The sequence below is a fragment of the Notechis scutatus genome, chromosome 5 (assembly GCF_049901735.1).
Source record: "Notechis scutatus isolate UNSWTSFEM ecotype Mainland chromosome 5, rNotScu1.2, whole genome shotgun sequence".
NCBI classification, from domain to species: Eukaryota; Metazoa; Chordata; class Lepidosauria; order Squamata; family Elapidae; genus Notechis; species Notechis scutatus.
In genome coordinates, this window is record NC_142013.1 from 20,303,868 (window position 1) to 20,322,836 (window position 18,969).

General features: G+C 42.1%; 1 protein-coding gene and 1 long non-coding RNA gene across 4 annotated transcripts in view; one reads left to right on the forward strand and one right to left on the reverse strand.

The window, feature by feature from the left end:
• The window catches only part of LOC148130387 (uncharacterized), a 60,345-nt gene that overhangs the window by 765 nt on the left and 40,611 nt on the right, over window positions 1-18,969 (forward strand). The window lies entirely within an intron of this gene.
• EEF1AKMT1 (EEF1A lysine methyltransferase 1) lies at window positions 3,259-16,464 on the reverse strand. Of its 3 annotated transcripts, none has more exons than XM_026675075.2 (5): window positions 16,360-16,464; window positions 11,910-12,055; window positions 10,158-10,240; window positions 7,827-8,107; window positions 3,259-3,433 (listed from the first exon to the last, which is right to left on the reverse strand). In XM_026675075.2, the coding sequence occupies exons 2-5, from the start codon at window positions 12,051-12,053 to the stop codon at window positions 3,291-3,293; spliced, it is 651 nt and encodes a 216-aa protein (XP_026530860.1). In that variant the 5' UTR covers window positions 12,054-12,055; window positions 16,360-16,464; the 3' UTR covers window positions 3,259-3,290. The 3 variants fall into 3 exon arrangements, with proteins under 3 accessions (XP_026530860.1, XP_087822380.1, XP_087822381.1); XM_087966254.1 differs by having other exon boundaries at window positions 16,183-16,413; XM_087966255.1 differs by lacking the exon at window positions 16,360-16,464 and adding an exon at window positions 12,908-12,977.

The following is an 18,969-nucleotide window of genomic DNA, read 5'->3' on the forward strand; positions in this document are numbered from 1 at the left end:
GTATACTATATATACACCATTCAACAAAAAACATGCAGTTCACATGGTGCTGACTGAATTGGTAGAAATGTTTTTAATTCAACTGAAATGGGAGATTCTGCAAATATGCATTTGCTGATTTGCTTGGCTATTAGAGCTGTTATTTGCTGCTTTATTATTTCTAGCCCTTCTCTGATTCTCCTTGTTTCTAGGTGATACTTCCTGATTGAGTATTCTTTGGTTTTATTGTTCTTCAGCTTCTTTTCTTTTCATCTTGCTTGCACCTGATCTTTGCCCACTGACTTTATTTTCCAGCCTTATTATAAACTGAAAGACACTTCACTGATTTTAGGGCATTCATTGAATTGGTTAAATTTCCAAAGGACTTTAGAAAGGTGGGGCTATATTGCCTGTGTTCTCAATTTAAAATGGTAAATGCCTTCTCCCCGCTTTTGATATTACTGATATTGTGGATTTGTTTAGTCAATTTATTCATTTCGGGAATTAAGTAATGATTGTATTTAAAAAAAATCCAGGCCAAATCCAAGGAAAGTATTTGACAACTTACATGCGAACAAGACTTCAAAAATAGTATCTAGTCTCAGACTGAAGTCTGAAGATAATGAATGCAATCCATGTTACGAGACAGTGCTTTGTGCCAAGTCAAAAATGTTCCTTTCTGCTCTTCCATTTCAAAGTTTATTTTATATTAAAATAAATATTAAAATAGTGTATAATATTAAAATATACAATGTCAATGGCAGGCTGGCCCTCATTTGTAAAACAATGAAAAATCAAGATTCACTGTTGTTGCAGAAAGCACTCAAATATTTGAAAATCCAGGCCAAATAGCTTTAGCATTCACACACACACACAAATACACACCTTCTCTACTATAAAATATAAACTCAGGAGACACCAAGGATGTCACAAATCAAATCTTAGATGTAATTTGACAACAAAAGGCTGTTACAAGCAAGATGGGAAATGAGATTGCCTTATAACCTTGGAAACGGGGTAGGAGTACAAAGGGGCCACAGATGAAGTAATGAAAGAGATTATGATGTTTCTAACTATAGTCATTCCCTGAACAGTTGCTGGTGATAATATATACATCCGGACATTGGTAACCTAAAAATAAATTATTCCAGTGCAAGTCACAGGTTATGAAACTAAGACTCTTGATGTACTCTCAATAGCTTCACATTGCAGTCATCCTTTGAAGACATCTGTTTAGGAATAATTGTTTTACAGCAAGCCCACATTAGCATTCTGTTAATAGAAAGAGAGGGGAAACTTGCCTTAAATCAGCCTGGTGGAAGTGTCTTTTCTGGGTAATTGAAATAGTCGCCTGTCCTGAAGCTGTAATTGCAGTTGTTTTTTCTTTGATTGCTCTCAGCCATACTATACAATATCTTCAGTGGCTAGTGCCTGTAGTTTAAATTCTCATCTGGAACTAACATAGAAACACAGAAAACTCATGGCAGAGAAACACCTCACATCCATTGAGTCTTCCCTTTGACTTTTTGTTTTATTTTTAAATAATTATGTTTAATTATTATTAGATGTTATTATTTTTAATTTTTGTCAAAACTTGGACATGTGTTTATCCCAAGCATGTTTAAACTCAGTTACTTGATGATTGACTCACTATCTCTGCTGGAAGTTGGTCTCAAGCGCCACTATAGGCAATCCTTATGACCACAATTGAGCCCAACATTTCTATTGTTAAGCGAGACATGCGTTAATTGAATTTTGCCCCATTTTATGACCTTTCTCACCACCGTTGTTAAGTGAATCACTACAGTTGTTACGTTAGTAACCTGGTTGTTCAATGAATCAGGCTTGCCCATTGACTGCTTGTCAGGAGGTTGCAAAAGGTAATGACTGACTTTGGCTCCTATAGTAATTTATTAACATCTAAAGAAAAACTATTTGTAACAGAATAACAAGATTGGAAGGGTTCCTAGTGAATCCAATCCCCTGCTCAAGCAAGAAATCCTATACCAGTGATAGCTAATCTTTTCGGCATCAAGTGCCCAAAGCGTGCACACATGGACACCCCCAAAATGCAATGCCCGTGCACCCGTGCATGCGCATGTCCCGTGCATACATGCATGATCCCCGCCCCTGCGCATGCGTGCGAGACCCCCACACATGCACCCCAATTCTCGTGCATGCAGTCTGCCCTAACATGCATGTACTATTCCTGTGTGTACGCCCCGTGCATGCGTGGCAGAGACCCAAAGACCAGCTGGCTGGTGGGAGGCGTGTGTGCATGCACACCGGAACTGAGTTGAGGTGACAGCTCGTGTGTCATAGGTTTGCCATCATGGTCCTATACTATTTCAGACAAATGATTGTCCAATCTCTTAAAAACCTCCAGTGTTGCAGCATTCACAATTTCTGGAAGCAAGTTGTTCCACTAATTAATTATTTAATTGTCAGGAAATTTCTCCTGAGCTCTAGTTAGTTCTCTCTTTGATTAGTTTCCACCCATTGTTTCTTGTCCTGCATTTAGATGCTTTGGTGAATAGGTTGATCCCACCTCTATAGTGATAACCACATGGCCAACAACATTGTAGACCAATGCATCAGATCCTGGGCTTCTAAGAGCACTCCCACACCAGAATTTCAATTTTGAAGTTCATCTGTAATCCAGTTTAACTCTGTCAGCCTCAAAATCAAGACAGGTAATAAAACTATAGATGTTGGAAAAAAAATTACTTTATTGCAGTTTGCCTGGTCAAGCCCAGTGTGGATTTAAAAAGAGAACTCTTTATCTCCTCCATCAAAAAATGTTTTTAAGTAGAGACCCATATATTACTGTACAAAGTAAAATAAAGATCATGCAGAATGGTGTATAGTAAAATAATATTGTGAATGCATTCCTAATGTTTTAATGCACTGATGGTCTTTTATGCCTGAAAGAAGCAATATTCATACGACTCCTTTAATACAAGGGAGAGGAAATTCAATATATTGAAATAATTATTATCCCTTCTCTATTTCAGAAAGGTAGCTCTCCAGTATGTGTATCAAGTTGTTAAAATCAACACTATACTCTAATTATGGATAATAGCACCTCCTTCTACATAAGATACCAAAAAGCAAACCTAGAAAAATATTTTTTTATCAATTTATAAATTGCCTATCTCCCTTACAAAGGGAGTCATATCAGCCAAAACGTAACAGAAACAAAAAATGATGATGGATAACATCATTAAAAAAAGAAATGGAAGGTGTTTACTTTGTCAGAAAAGGAAAAATCACTCCAGCTTGAAAAATCCTATTAATATTTATTGGGGGTATCAAGAGAGAGTATCCAAATCGAGTCCAGAATCATAATTCACATAGCATCGAAATTCATTAGCTAAATTTCTAGCATGTCTTGGAATAAACTTGCACATTTTCACACCAAGATATTTAGCAGCATACTCTTCCATGATTAAACCTGGAAAAACAAAACAAAACTTTAGAATCGTCCTTCTAACATCAGAATTGGTTTTATGTATTTCCAATTATGAGCCAATCAGATGCTCCCAGAAAGCTCCTAAATTGGGTATAAAAACAAAAATTATTTCCTGCTATCCAACAGATAAGTTGCTACAGTAGTCCTCAACTTATGACCATTAACAGAACCCGCAATTATGGTTGTACGTCAAGGTTGTTAAGTCAGTCACCCATGACTGTGCCCGATTGAATAACCTCTTTTGTGGTGGTCATTAAGCAAACATGGTTGTTGTAAAGCAAACCCATTGTTTGCTATGGCAGGATTTTTGTTGAAAACCAGAGTAAACTGTTTCTAGCAAAAACATAATAAATCCTTGTCATCAACTGCAAGATTCTGCAAATGGCAGTAAATGTAGGCCGGTTGCCAAGTGCCCAAACTGTAGTCATATGATTGTGGGGATAGGCTCAATGTAACTTCAAATCCAGTTCATAATTAGCTTTTTCAGAGTCTGTCATAATACTGAACAGTTGTTAAGCAACCAGTAGAAAGCCAAGAATTACCTACATGTTCAGACAGCACCATTGTTATGACAAAGCTATAAAAATTGCAATTTTTTCTCAAACTACCGTGTTTCTCCAACAATACGGCCTCCCCCAATAGGAAATCCCAGCATGCTTTATAGGCATAAAATCAAATTAAGCCCCTCCCCCCCAAATTAAGGCCTATATTAAACATGCCAAATGGGGGGGAATGGCGGGTGGGGGCTGGCCGTTAGGAAGTACTTTTGTTGCATACCCGGATATGGTGCTGCCTGCGTTGACCTCGGCGTTGGTGGGGCACTTCATATTGGGAGACCTTCCGCCGTTGCTTTCCCTTTTCCCTGTGCTGCCGCGGCGTTTAAAGCAACGCCGCCCACGGCATTTGGCGCAGCCATGCGCGGCCAGCCAGGGCTCCTCCCTGCAACCAGAGCCCGGCGGAGACACTCGGCTTCAGGCGCTCCTGTCGCCGCCTTCCCTTCGCCTTTGAAGGCAAAGCCAATTCTTTTAAAAACGACGCCCTACTACCGGTACAACAAAGACTCCGCTGACCGAGAGGGCAGCCCAACCCCACGTGGGGAGGCGAATCTCCCGGGGCCGCAGCGCAGGATTGGCCCACCCCAGGAGAAGTGCCCAACCGCCATCCCTGCCTGGCGCCGGGCAGAGCGCAAAGAGCTTCGCCTGGGGTGCCCAGCTCAGCTGACAGGCGGGCCCTCCTGCCCAGCGGTGGAGCTCTCGCCAAGGCAGCGAGTGCCTCCCTGCCGGACCCTCTGCTCATCCCACCAGAGCTGTGCAGGCTGGGCAGAGCTGGGAAAGCGAGCCGCGGGTGCACACCCGCCTGCCAACCGAAAGAGCTGGGCCGACCTGAGCTTGACTCCCTTCCCAAGTCCCTCAAATCCCAAACCCGAAGGGGCCACTGGGAGAGGCTGCCCGAGGCAGTGATAGCGCCCACCCATCCACGGACAGGGAGGCATGGCGACAGCAGCGCTGCTTCCCTGGCCGGTGGGTCTGGCGGAGAGAGCCTGAAGCCACCCGTCCTTTCCACCCCTCGCCCAGCCCGTCCCCGTCCCCATGCATCTCCAAACGCACCGGCAGCTCCAAACGCTGCAGCGGCATGGGCATCAGGCAGAGGCACTCACTCGGCGAGGACACGGCGCAGGCCGTCGCCTTGCCTCCCTGTCCACGGATGGGTGGGTGCTATAACTGCCTCGGGCGGCCTCTCCCGGTGGCCCCTTTGGGTTTGGGCTGGAGGGACTTGGGAAGGAAGCCAAGCTCGGGTCAGCCCGGCTCTTTTGCTTGGCAGGCGGGCGCGCACCCACAGCTCGCTTCCCTGGCTCTGCCCAGCCTGCATGGCTCTGACGGGATGAGCAGTGGGTCCAGCAGGGAGCGCTCGCTGCCTTGGTGAGAGCTCTGCCGCTGGGCAAGAGGGTCCGCCTGTCAGCTGCACTGGGCGCCCCAGGCGAAGCTCTTCGCGCTCTGCCCGGCGCCAGGCAGGGATGGAGGCTGGGCGCTTCTCCCGGGGTGGGCCGATCCTGCACTGCGCCCCGGGAGATTCGCCTCCCCACGTGGGGTTGGGCTGGCCTCTTGGGCAGGGAAGTCTTTGTCGTACCGGTAGTAGGGCATCATTTTTAAAAAATTGGCTTTGCCTTCGAAGGCAAAGGGAAGGCAGCGACAGGAGCGCCTGAAGCCAAGTGTCTCCGCCGGGCTCCAGTTGCAGGGAGGAGCCCTGGTTGGTCGCACGTGGCTGCGCCAAACGCCGTGGTGTTGGTCTAAACGCCGCGGCAGCACAGGGAGAAGGGAAAGCAATGGTGGCGGAAGGTTTCCCGATACGAAGTGCTCCACCAACGCCGAGGTCAACATCCAAGCTGTCGCCGCCCGCCCACCCGAGGATGCAAGGGGGGAGAATTAAGTCACCCCCCAAAAGACGGCCTAGCCTTATTTTGTGAGAAACACAGTACTTCCCCAAGACATCAATTTTTTAAACCTCCTATTCTCTTACAAATCATTTCACTGTGGAGAACAGTTGATTAGTTCCCAAATGGGAGCATTCTGAAAAAAATATAATCTAAAACAGAATGTCTGTTCAACAGATACCAGCCATGGAAACTGTTAGGAATATGAGTCACCTAACAGGTATTTGGGTTAGAAATATATAAACCAGGATAGACATTTTAAAACTGTATATTTAAGAAAATGCAAAACTGTAGTTGGGTGTGTTTTCTCAAATGGCCATAAGATGGAGCCAGAAACCTGGGTTGTTTTAGTTTTAGTCTGAGTCTCAGAAGAGAGTGTGAGTGTATCTCTGTTTCCTTCTGTTGGAAAGTATTCCTCATTTCTTCTAATTGCCTGATATTACTGGATTTGATGTAAGTCTGATACTGAACTGTTTTTGACACTGGAATTTGATATTTGGATTATCCCTGGATTGAAAAAACTGACTGATTTACCTGTGAATTACTTTGGATTGCTTGTTTGGACTTTGCTTAATGTTTCTGGAAGTAAAAACCTACATTTACTGTACAGCGTATCTGTGTTGTGTGTGTGTATTATTCAAACACTTCTCTCAAATACGTCTCCCTGTATGCGCTCATTCTCCTAACGGGGAATTACCTCAACAGAAACCTACCCAAAAGGAATCTTATGTTTTGAATCAAGTAGCATTTCGTACAGCATTCTTTTAAGCAATAAATCAGATATCCCCCATATCTGGTCATACAACGGCAAAAATATACAGATAGTCGACTACAATTGAGCCAAACATTTCTGTTGCTAAGTGAAACATTTGTTAAGTGAGTTTTGCCACATTTTAGGACTTTTCTTGCCATAATTGTTAAATGAATCACTGCCGTTGTTCAGTTAGCATCATGGTTGTTAAATGAATCTGTCATCCCAATTGACTTTTCTTGTGAGGTCACAAAAGGTGATCACATGACCCCGAGACATTGCAAGTCTCAGAAGTATCTTCATTTTAGATCACATGACCACAGGGATGCTATAATTGTAAGTGTGAAAAATGATCATGTCACTCTTTTCGGTGTCGTAACTTTGAATGGTCACGAAATGAACTGTTGTTGAGGACTACCTGTATACATAGACTTAGGTGAAATAGAGCATGCTTTTGAAATTCTTTCTTGAATCTATCTTCATAATTAGCTATATTATCTGAAAGCCATTGCTTTTTTTATATTTTTATCAATCGATGTTATTTCCCAGGGTTGCGATTCAAATTTTTCAACAACCGGTTCTGTGGGCGTGGCTAGGTGGGCATGGCCATGCGACTGGGTAGGCGTGGCTTCTTCTTTCTTTTTTTTGCAGCACCCTGCCATGCTCCATTTTGGGGCCTTCTGGGCCTCAGGGAAGCCTCCTGGGGGAGGGGGGGCGTTTTTGCTTCCAGAAGGCTTCCCTTGGGTTCAGGGAAGCCTTCTGTGATGATCAGTGCCTCCAAAGTGATCAGCACCTCATATGCTGTCTGTTGATCACCTTTGGCACACCAATGGCAGGAGAAATATTTAATTATAGGTCGTCCTTGTGGGTCATTCAGAGAAGCAGTTGTTAAGTGAAACTGCAACAGTGGCTATGATCTTGCTTCACCTTTCCTTTGCTTTACAGACCTGCAGAGGTTGTAAATGTTAGGACTAGTCATAAAAGTTACTTTTTCATCACAGTCATAACTGCAACTGGTCACTAAATGAGGCAGTCACAAAGTGAGGACTACCTGAAGTTTTATCAGACGATTCTTTTATAGAAACTTATTTTCGATGTATGCAACTCTATAGTAATAATTGTTTTATAAATGGCTACTGTTTTCTTTCCAAAAACTACTGAAGCAAATGAATTTGAGAAAGCAAGCGATGTACCTGTGCAGAGCAGAATCTTTCCTTTAGTTAAGTATTTAATCGTTTCTGCTATTTTTTGGAGACATTCTTCAGATAGGTAGGGTGGATCTGCCAAGACAATATCAAAACTATGTGCTTCAAGGTGGGCTGGAAGTTTCAAAGGGCTGTTGTAATCGTAGAAAATATACTCGGTTCCATACACAGAAAATCTTTGGTCATACTCCAAAATGCAGGTTGAAAAGCCTTGGCAGTCTTGCTCTTTCAGTTTCTGATAAACACTCGGGGCACTGACACAAGCTATCCTGCAAGGATAATGAAGCAAGGTTATTTCATACACTGAAATGTTTAATTCACACCTTTTCCTGAATTTAACTGCTTAACATGAGTGCACAAACATTATTCTTGTTCAATAACACACCTGCAGAATTATTTTCCCTTCACCAGAGACAGGAAAGTGCCAATTCGACAGAACTGAACGAATACTTATTTACAAATAAATAATAAATAATTAGTCATTGCACAGTGCAAACTTGTTTTTGCGTGAATATGCACAGTACTGCAACCAAAGTCAACTTTACAAATAACCTACTGTATCACTCAAAAAGTAACATGCACCTTCTGGACTGCTGCATAAACAGTCCATCTATTTTATACAGAGGACAGGATTAAACAGGGCTTGGTTTCCTGAAAACACGCTGCTTCTATTTCTACTATTATAAGTACCCTTCTCTTATGCACTTGTGGTTAACACATGTCCAAATATTAAATGCTTTTTAAAGAACTAGCTTCGGAGTTCTGTGTATCAAAAAATGCGGATTGCGCTAATAAAGGCAGGAATCTCTGGGTCAGGGGTAGGTGGGGGGAGAAGACAGTCAGAAATTGAAGATGGGAACCCCGATCACAGGATGGAAGCCTCACCATTGTTTTTACACATGTAAAAATGCACAGGGCCTTGACTGCATAGTCTGGCCATTTTCTTCACTTTTTTGACATTCTCCCCTGTCCCGATAATCCTGGATATAGCTCTGGATTCAAATTATTTCACAGATTAAAGGCTCATTAAAAGAGCCATCTCAACTCCTCGTCCATAAAAGGGAAAGGTAGCATATTGCTGTCAGGGTTCCAAGTAACAAACCCAATGCAATCAAAACTCCAAGGCCAAAGTGCTCCTCAAAGTATGAATTTATTAGGAATGTCATATTGGCACGTCTGGTGAAAACCCGACTCTGAAGGTCCCGAGGTTTTCCCCACCCAAATTAAAAATCAAAGTAGCTTTCTCCCAGTCCACATGTCCATCACATGGTCCAACCAGGTCACAGTCCAAACTCCAGGTGGTTTTTCAGTCCATGCCTCCCCAGCACCTGGTGAGAACGTCCTTGGTTCCCAGGTGTTCTGACCAAGGCTTCCTGAGACAGTAACAATCAACGCTTAGTCCCCAAAACCCGCTTTTTATTTCCACGGCTGTGAATTATATTTTCAGAGCCTGTAATGAGTCCCAAACAGTTTGCGAATAGTCCAACAGAAGTCTGCCATGGTCTCTTTGGGATAAGGCTGATAAGCACCCACCTTTATCTCCCTTAAAATGCTGCCAACAATTAAATTGCCAATTAGCTGTACAAGGCCAAACGGAGCACAAAGTCAACATGGAGCTTCAGAGTTTAAACTGATCAGAACGAACTAAGTTGCTTCCTACAAAGGCTCATGTCCCTTTGCTCCTCCTTTATGTCTTATGGGAGGGGCCTTACTCCTGAGTCACCCCTTTTGTCTTAACTGTTCTTGCCTTCTGGCAGCTCTGTGCAAGTGCACACTGGGAACAGGCTCCCCCTATTCCTCTGCCTCACTGATGTCACATTCTGGAGGCTCCGGAGTCAGCAGATAACTCTCAGATGGCCCTGGCCCCATCTCTGTGTTGGGTGCAGATCCCTCATCCGAGTCCTCCCCAGACTCCAGGACTGGCCCATGTTCCTTCCCACTGTCCGACTCTGCTGCCAGCTCCTCAGGCCTCTGGCAGACCACAACACCAGGAGAAATAATTTTATTTTGGCTACAAGTCCCCAACTATCTCTATTCCCCCCTCCCATTCCCACAGCTGCAACCAGCCTTGCTGTGGCAGCCCTGAAGATGCTCCAAAATGGCTTCAGGGCTGACAATTGTGATGATCCAGAGCTGTCTGTATATGCTTGAAAGATCAATATCAAAAACTCCTTAGTGATTCTCACCTCCAATCTGACAGTCCTGTGTCTTAACCATGAACCTCCCCCCCTCCCAGTCAAAACTGCATCATACATGAATAAGCAGCATTTTTACAAGATAGTCACAATGCTTGGTTTGTAGAAAGCCAACATAATTTACCTGCCACCTTTCCCAGCTGCTCTTATGGCCTCATTGGCTAAACAAAACGCTGTCTCGGGATCATACCAAAACTGGCTCAGTTGCTGAAAGGATTAAAAAAAAGTACAAATGTTAACAGCATAACTTTTGAGTAATATTTATCCGCAGAAGATTATTTGCTACAACCCAGAGGTCTGATTTGGCTGAAATACCAACTTAAAGAATTAGTATCCATCCATGGAAAAATGGATTAAAAAGATGACAGAATTGGGGGAGATGAAGTTAATTATACAAATTTGGGAAAAGAATATAAATAGGTTTGTTTCCACTTGGAAACCGTTTCTGGTTCTTCTGTTCTAAAGAGACTAGAAATCAAACTTTGATTGGGCGGATGGATTGTTTTGTAGATGGTTGTTATAGAAATGGCTAGTATTAATTACTTTATACAAGTAAAAAGTTGATAGTATAACGCTATCATGCATCTTTCTGCACCAAAAGAAGCTGGAAGTCACTGCTTTTTGTTTCTTTCTTTTTTCTTTCTTACACCTATTTCCTTTCTACCTCTCTGTTCCCCTTTTTTCCATTGTCTTTTTAAATTTTATTTTATATTAAGAAAAAAAATGAAAAGAAAAAACAATAAATATATATATATATATGTATACAAAAGTAGGATCCTTGGTAGTGAAATACTGGCAGATTCAAGTTAGATGGTATCAAGACAAAAATAACAGAAATCGAGAAAATTAGTTTAGTTTCGATGAAAAACTAAGGGTGAGTAGGCACACCACTGGATTAAGTTACCATTCACAAATTGTTCTATGAATTCAATAATGAATAGGTCTGTTTGGGAATTATGAATGCATTTCCCTGAGAATTACAGGTAGTCTTCAACTTACAACAGTTCATTTAGTGACTTTCAAAGTTACAACAGCACTGAAAAAAAGTGATTTATGACTGTTTTTCATTTTTATGACCTTGGCAGCATCCCCATGGTCACATGATCTAAATTCAGACACTTGGTAACTGACTCACATTTATGACAGTTGCAGTGGCCTGGGGTCATGTGATCACCTTTTGCAGCCTTCCGATAAGCAAAGTCAGTGGGGAAGCCACATTCACTTAACAAATCATGTTACTAACTGAACTGCAGTGATTTACTTAATGACTGTTTCAAGAAAGGTCGTAAAATGGGGTAAAAGTTAGTTAACAACTGTGTCACTTAGCAACCGAAATTTTGGGCTCTGTTGTGATTCTAAGTCGAGGCCTATCTGCATTTGCACTCAGTTCACAGCAGCCATGAATGTAATGGCTGTAGAATGGGAAACAAAACAGGACATGATACACCAAGACATAAGTAATGGCTGCCAAAGTGCACGTGCTATTTATTTTACATAGATCATTAATCAGTGCTCTAAGCTAACTGAAAACTTAGTCACTGCTATTTCCATTCATGGAAACTGGAAGTGAAAACTTCTGAGCCTTTCTATTGCAGGGGTTACCATTAGCCATATTTTTAGGAGCCTCTATGGCGCAGTGGTTAGAGTGCAGCATTGCAAGCTACCTCTGCAGCCAGCTGCCTGAAATTTGGCAGTTCAAATCCCACCAAGGCTCAAGGTTGACTCAGCCTTCCATCCTTCCGAGGTGGGTTAAAATGAGGACCCAGATTGTTGGGGGCAATATGCTGACTCAGTAAACTGCTTAGAGAGGGCTGTAAAGCACTATAAAGCGGTGTATAAGTCTAAGTGCTGTTGCTATTTTAGTAAAAACGCTTACCCAGTTCTCTTCAATAGAGCCAACTGAATAACTGTGAGTTTTATCAGTAGTCTTAGCTTCTCTCTGTTGTTGCTCGACATAGAACTCCTGCAGAGCAGCTAAAGCTTCAGTTGAAAGCTGAGGAACATCATCATCATCATTCATTTCTAGATATAAAGCATGAAATAAAGAGCCTTTTGTCAGCTGAAAAGAATTGGCAAAAAATAAACAACTTATATTCAAATACAGTGGAACCTCCGGTCACGACCATAATCTATTCCATGACTTTGGTCGCAACCGATTTGGTTGTGACCGGAAGCAAGACTGACCTGTGCATGTGCAGACAAAAAAAAAAAATGGCTGGCAGGGGAAATAGCTGTGGCTGTGTTTGGTCGCCACCCAAAGATGTTATCGCAACCACATGCAAAAAATTTCTGAAACTTGGTAGTCACCCGATTTGGTCATGGACAGAAGCGTTCACGACCCAAGGTTCCACTGTATTTTGCCATGAGGTAAATATAAGAGGAAAAGATTTTTACGAATGAAAAGTAAGAGTTGAGTTTTTTTCCCCATTTTATATACTTGTTTACCAATACAGGTAATCCTCATTTAGTGATCATCAATTGGGACTGGCAACTTGGTCATTAGGGAGGCAGTTGCTAAGTGAAACCATAACTGTGCTTACTTCAGCTTTCCTTTGCTTTATAGACCTGTGAAGGCCATATATTTATTTAATGGTCATAAAGTTACTTTTTCCTCACTGTTGTAAATTCAGATAGCTGTTAAACAAGACTACCTGTGTAGAGCATTGTACATTAGGCAGACTGAAAATACTTTGAAAGGAAGCTTACAATGTCTTATTTATGGGAATCACCATCAAAATTAGCTGTCCTCCTCAAAAGGAACAGAATAAAATTAATCTGCTCCCTAAACAGGCAAGCATTTATAAGTATAGGAAATGAAGGTGAGACATGATGAGAGAAAAAAGGGAGAACCTTACAATACTTGGCTAAGAGTACCTGAGAGAGGGATGGATCACAGTACAAAGCACTAATGAAAATGGATCTGGAACATCATTCAAATGTTTGAGGGCATGAAGCTCTTTTCACTGCTCAGAAAGAGCCATCACTAATGTTCTCTGGCAGAGTAGAGATACTAAGGGGAGTACAGAGTACTATTGCAAACACAGGACTAAGGTTTGGCAAGTCCTCCTTCCCTCCTGTACCACATTCCTGCTATCCTTCCTCCTATTATAGTAGACCCTTCCCAACTTATCTCATGTTGAACCTATCTTTACATTTGCAAGAAAGAAAACAGAATGAAGGTTCCTTCAATTGTAATTTGAAGGTTTCAAAATGGAATTGTTTCAACTGCAGCTCTTTCATTTTCTTCTGAATAATGCACTCATCAAGAAAATGTGTTTTCATTTATAAATAACCAGCTATGTGTAGTTTTGTTAAATATATTTAATGAAAAATCCCTTATGCACTGAAATCATGTATCCGAAAGGATGCCTTCAGCTATTTCTTTCAAGCAAATTCTGCAAATGTTTTAAATGAGTATTTCTTCTTTGATTCATCATTGCTCTAGTGTTGTGCAGCTTTAATGACAGGAAAAATATTACCAATTTTAATGGAATCTATATATATAAAAGTGAAATACCATTCACGCATCATCACAAAATCTCCAGAACCGTGCAGCCTACAATCTTAAAATTTGGCATGTATATTCTTCTTGGTTTCTAGGTGCTCACTAACAAAGGATTTTTCGAAATGACCATCAGAGCTTTAGTATTTCGTATATTATTATTAACACGCTTTGATGCTGAGGAGTTCTACTCCCCCTCCCCACCTGAAAAGAAATCTGTTCCAAATGCAAAACACAAGCAGAGGAGTTTCAGTTTTAGTTTCACAGCAGCAACCAGCTTTAGTACAGAACAGTTGAGCTTAGCCACGCCCAGGCTCCTTGCTGTCTCCTTCTTGCTCACACAGCAAATACTGTTTCAGTTTCCATGTTTCAGTTTCCAAACAGCCCTCAACTCCCTCACACACTGACAGGATGCTAGCCAGATGAATACCGATGGATGCTGACAGACAGAGGTAAAAAATTTTCCCCTTATTTTTCTCCCCCAAAACTAAGCCCGATCACATAGTTTCGTAGCGAAGCACTGGTATAGAGCTAGTTTCTTTATACAGCAAAGTGTGTTTACACATAACGTAAATTTTTGAAGATCTAAATATTAAACCTGTAACAAAACCATAGCTAACAAATAATTAATTATACAAATATGAAAGAAGATAATATGGGCGGATAAATATAGTGCCATAGACACCTGCATGTCATTCTGTATCCAATTTCCTTTTGGCTGTTTTGATCAACAGAAGCTCCAAAGGATGGCAAAATTAGAATTTTAGAATAGATTGCCTCCAATCTCACTAGAATTTGGAAGCAATCACAAGGGCAAAAGTCACAAAGAGGCCCCATAAAGACATCAAGGAAATACAGTATTTCAGAAATAGAAACTAGTTGTTTCTCCATATGTTATGAACTAAATTTTCCAGCATCCCTAATGGATTGAAAATGCTAGAGAAAATGGGAATTAAGAGTATAGCAGCAGCTAAAATCTTGAACCGTATCTCCAAGCAAGAAATATTCTTGTACTTTTTAACAAAAAGGATTGTAATTTTCACCTACACCTTCAAGAAGACTGCACACATGGCCACTTAAACATCAACAGTAATTCAGTCAAAGTGACATAAATTGTACTGCACATTCAACATGCTTACAGTTCTGATGCATGAAAAATAAACTCGTGGGTAAGTTAAAGTAAAGGCCATTAGCAAGAGTCTTGCCACGTAGCAGAGATCACACAAAGATTGCCCTTCCTAAAAGAGTTTGAGAAGAAACAGGCCACACTGTTATGTGAGCAGACATCCTCAAGGGCAGAGGTCTCCAAACGTGGCAACCTCTAAGACTTGTGGACTTCAACTCTCAAAAGTTGAACTCCACAAGTCTTAAAGCTGCCACGTTTGGAGACCTCTGCTCAAGGGCAATGAAATCTGCCCTTGCACTCCTACACTTTCCCCTGCATCTACTGCTCCAAATTTGAGCATTCAAAGGGCCCACTTTATAGGTAGTCCTCAACTTACAGCAGTTCATTTAGTGCCGTTCAAAGTTACAATGTCACTGAAAAAAAGTGACGTATGGCTGTTTTTCACACTTATGGCCATTGCAGCCTCCCCATGGTTATGTGATTTATATTCGGACGCTTGACAACTGGTTCATATTTATGACGGTTGCGGTGTCCTGGGGATCCTGTGATATCCCCTTTTGCAACTTTCTGACAAGCAAAGTCAATGGGGAAGCCAGATTCATTTAACTGTGTTACTAACTGAACAACTGAAAGGATTTGCTCAATCAAATGTGGCAAGAAAACTCGTAAAATGGGGCAAAACTCACTTTAACATTTTCTCATTTAGCAACATACATTTTGGGCTCAATTGTGGCCGTAAGTCAAGGGCTACCTGTATTGGGAAAAGTTGTTCTGCCAGCAAACACAGGTCAGGACTTCTGAACTGAACATAATTATGAAATATAACTTTTCTTATCAAACATTCACCATACACTATATTTATCACTGTTAACATTTCAAAGATTCATACAGGTTGGCCTTTGCAATCGTGAACCTAGTAGTGCTGCTGTTGATTTTTGATAAACCTAAGTCCTTGACCAGGTAGTTTAATTCTAGCTAAGTTATGTAATGAGCGTAATACAACGGTCTCCAAATGTGGCAATTTTTAAGACTTGTGGACTTCAACTCCCAGAATTCCTGAGCTAACATGACTGGAGGAGGAATTCTGGGAGTTGGAGTCCACAAGTCTTAAAGCTGTCAAGTTTGAAGACCCCTGACCGTAACAGATGGGGAAGCTTGAGGAAGGCTTCTAGCTTTTACACTTCTGAAGGAGGAAACTGCAAAGGTCCTCTTTTCTGCTCACATTCTTTTGTTGCCACCCTGTTGCCCAGAACCGAAAGGCCTCTAACATCAACGTGGGCCCTCAGTGGTTGCCTTGATACGTCAGGCCGACAACCCACGCTTGCACCGCGAGGAAAACGCTCTGCATTCACGCGGCACACTAATACAGGTATATACAAGCGACCAGTAGGCGGCAGCAAAGAGATCCCTCGCTGCTGCCATCTCGCGGTCGGCCGCTTGCTTGCAGGCAGAGGAGCCCCATGCTAAAACTCAACTAATCGCCCGGGCTGGGCCTGCATATCCCGCGAGGGCAAAACGTACATGGCGGGTGCAGAGTGGCCACAAACTCTCGTGGAAGGCTCTGGAGACTAAACCCTAAGCCCTATTCCTGCGCCCGCTCCCGGCTGTCCAAAGCAGGCTCTGTCTCCACCGCTGGCGCTCCCCTCCCCGGCAGCTCGTTCTCCTTGCCTCCCGTCGGCTCGCAGCCGGTCCACTCACCGGCAGCCTAGGCCTCTGGCCTCCCGCCCGCCTCTTTCCTTTCTCCCTTCTCTCTCGGAACTCCGCCTTTCCTCCGCCCGGGAGCCCAGCCCGCTCCGGCGCCCTCTAGCGCGGAAGGAGCTCCGGCACTTCTCGTCTGTTTGGCGAGCCACTCGCCTGGTTGCTGTTTTAATAGGTGCTATTAAAAGCATCTATAGGGAAAAGAAAAAAAGAAGGGGAGGAAAAGAAAGGAGAGAGGAGGGAAAGGAAAGGAATAGACAAGGCAGGACTGGACTGGAAGGGAAGGGACTTTTGGAGGTCTTCTAGTCCAGCTCTCTGCTCAAGCAAGAGAATTTATGCAATCTCAGACAAGCGACTGTCCGTTCTCTCCTTAAAAACCTCCAATGATGGAGCGAACGCGATTTCTGAAGGCAAGCTGTTCCACTGGTTAATTGTCCTTACTGTTAGGAAGCTTTTCCTTAATTCCAGGTTGCTTCTGTCTTTTATCAGTTTCCAACCATTATTTCTTGTCCTGCCCTCTGGTGAATAATTTGATCCCCTCTTCTTTGTGGCAGCCCCTCAAATCTGAAGTACTGCTATCATGTCACCCCTAATTCTTCTTTTCTTTAGACTAGCCAGACCCAAAATCTGCAGCTGTTCTTCATGTGGTTTAGTCTTCAGGCCTTTGATCCATCTTAGTTGCTCTTCTCTGAACTTTTTCCAAAGGAAGGAAGGAAGGAAAAAAATGGTAAAGTAGGTGCCAAGGAAAAAGGAGCTAAAGAGCATGGCTTCCCTGATTCTTGCCAAGCACCATGTTTTATGGGCATATATTACAGCTAAAAAAGAGTGGGATGGGTTGCTGGATTGTGGTAGGATTTACAGAGCCTCCCATTCTTTTTATATTCTATCTAATATCAATGCCCAGAGAGACAATGTTATCGTCTGTCATGGTTAAACACTGAGAGGACTTCAAAGGCCTTTTCAAATTGCGAGATTTATTTACCATGCAACTCAGGAGGACTTTTCCACTCAGTTTCCAGGACTAAAAGAATCCTACCGAAATGATGTTTGCATGAGCCAAATAGCTACAAATAGCTAATAATGTAAATGGTAATTTTGCTCAAAAGCATCACGTATGGGACTTATTCATACATATTGTTGGGTGGCACTAGTTAGAATGGTAATCCACCAATTAAGGGCAAGTGTTTATGAATTGTATGATAAATTGGTTCCCAGTGGTGCCTTTTTATAGAAGATAAGTAAGCTTTTAAAATAAACAAAATGTAGCACTTTGCGTGGTTTTATTTTCCAGAAAAACTTATTTGTTGCTATTTTGTTCTTAAATAGAATGATCCATCCAGACCTCTTGTCTGTGAAATCAGACAAATAAATTTGAATATTCTCAGACTTGCAACCTTCTGATATTAAGCTTTACAGTAAAAGAAGTATTGATCTATATGGCGTTGGTTTCCTACTTAAGTCTATCTTGTAGGACTGGCAATATTATAAAATGCCCTTTGTTTCAAATAGAACAATCCAGTGAAATGGCAACTATCTCCCACCATTGACTCCTGACATTCGCTTCAGATTAAAGCTGAATGAATGCTGATCTAGTCTGAATTTAAAATCTGATTTGATGTTTACTGAAGTTTATACTTCTCTGTTATACTATGACGAAACAACTGAATGGCAGACTGGTCAGCCATATTTTAGCTTAATGTGTTACGCAAAGCCCATCTATGTGTTGGAAGAAATATCCATTTGGTTCAGTTCCAAGTCGGGAGAAAGGCACTGGAGACAAATGGAGGCTGATTGGAAAGAGGATCCATTTATTGGTGAAGCAGAACCACCAAGCATGTGTAATTCTGGGTAACTGACCACATGGAGTTGAGAGTGAGCGGTTTTTATACCTTCTCTTGTTTTTTTGCACTTGAACTTCCTGTTCCTATACAAGAACTTGTATTCTATGGGCTGTTGTCAAACTCCCATGCTGCCATGTACAAATCCTAGGAGTTTGTCTGAGCTAAGCTTGGTTGAAATTTGGCTGATGCAATGAAGCGGCTTGTTGGGCAATTTCTATTGTGGCTGAGGGCTAATCCTGCCTTTGTTCAGACTTTGCTGCAGGGAATTTTTGCCTATGAATAGAGCTACCTATCTCTTTATCTCTCAAGCGCTGACATCTGCTGAGGTCTATTAAGAAAGGTGGGGGCTGCTTTCCAAGAGCATGTTTCTTGGTTTCTCATCCGGGGAAATATAATATTATGCCTTTTTAATGTTTCTCAAACTTTTTCATTCTTCTAGGAGAGGGGTGGGTGCTAACTTTCTACATACGTAATAATAATAATAATTTGTCCAACATTTTTGGTGTGTGTGTGTGTGTTCAAGTCAGTATTGACATCTGGCTCTAGTGAGTGCCTGGAGTAGTTCCTGCAGTTTTCTTGGCAATATTTTAGAACTGGTTTGCTATTGCCTCTTTCCTAAGATTGAAAGAGAATGACTTGCCCAAGGTCTCCCAGCTAGCTCCATGCCTAAGATACAACTAGAACTGTCTTCTGTTTCTCATCACTTTAATCACTAGTCCGAACTGGACTCCCAAACTTGTATTACCATGGTGAAATTAACTAAAGATAT

What these genes read in the sequence shown, in the direction of transcription:
- EEF1AKMT1 (XM_026675075.2), bottom strand. Translation starts at nt 12,053, where the DNA reads ATGAATGATGATGATGATGTTCCTCAGCTTTCAACTGAAGCTTTAGCT. An exon ending in GCAGCTGGGAAAGGTGGCAG is followed by an intron (nt 8,108 to 10,157) that starts GTAAATTATGTT and finishes TTATCCTTGCAG; the next exon opens with GATAGCTTGTGTCAGTGCCC. An exon ending in AAAGATTCTGCTCTGCACAG is followed by an intron (nt 3,434 to 7,826) that starts GTACATCGCTTG and finishes TTGTTTTTCCAG; the next exon opens with GTTTAATCATGGAAGAGTAT.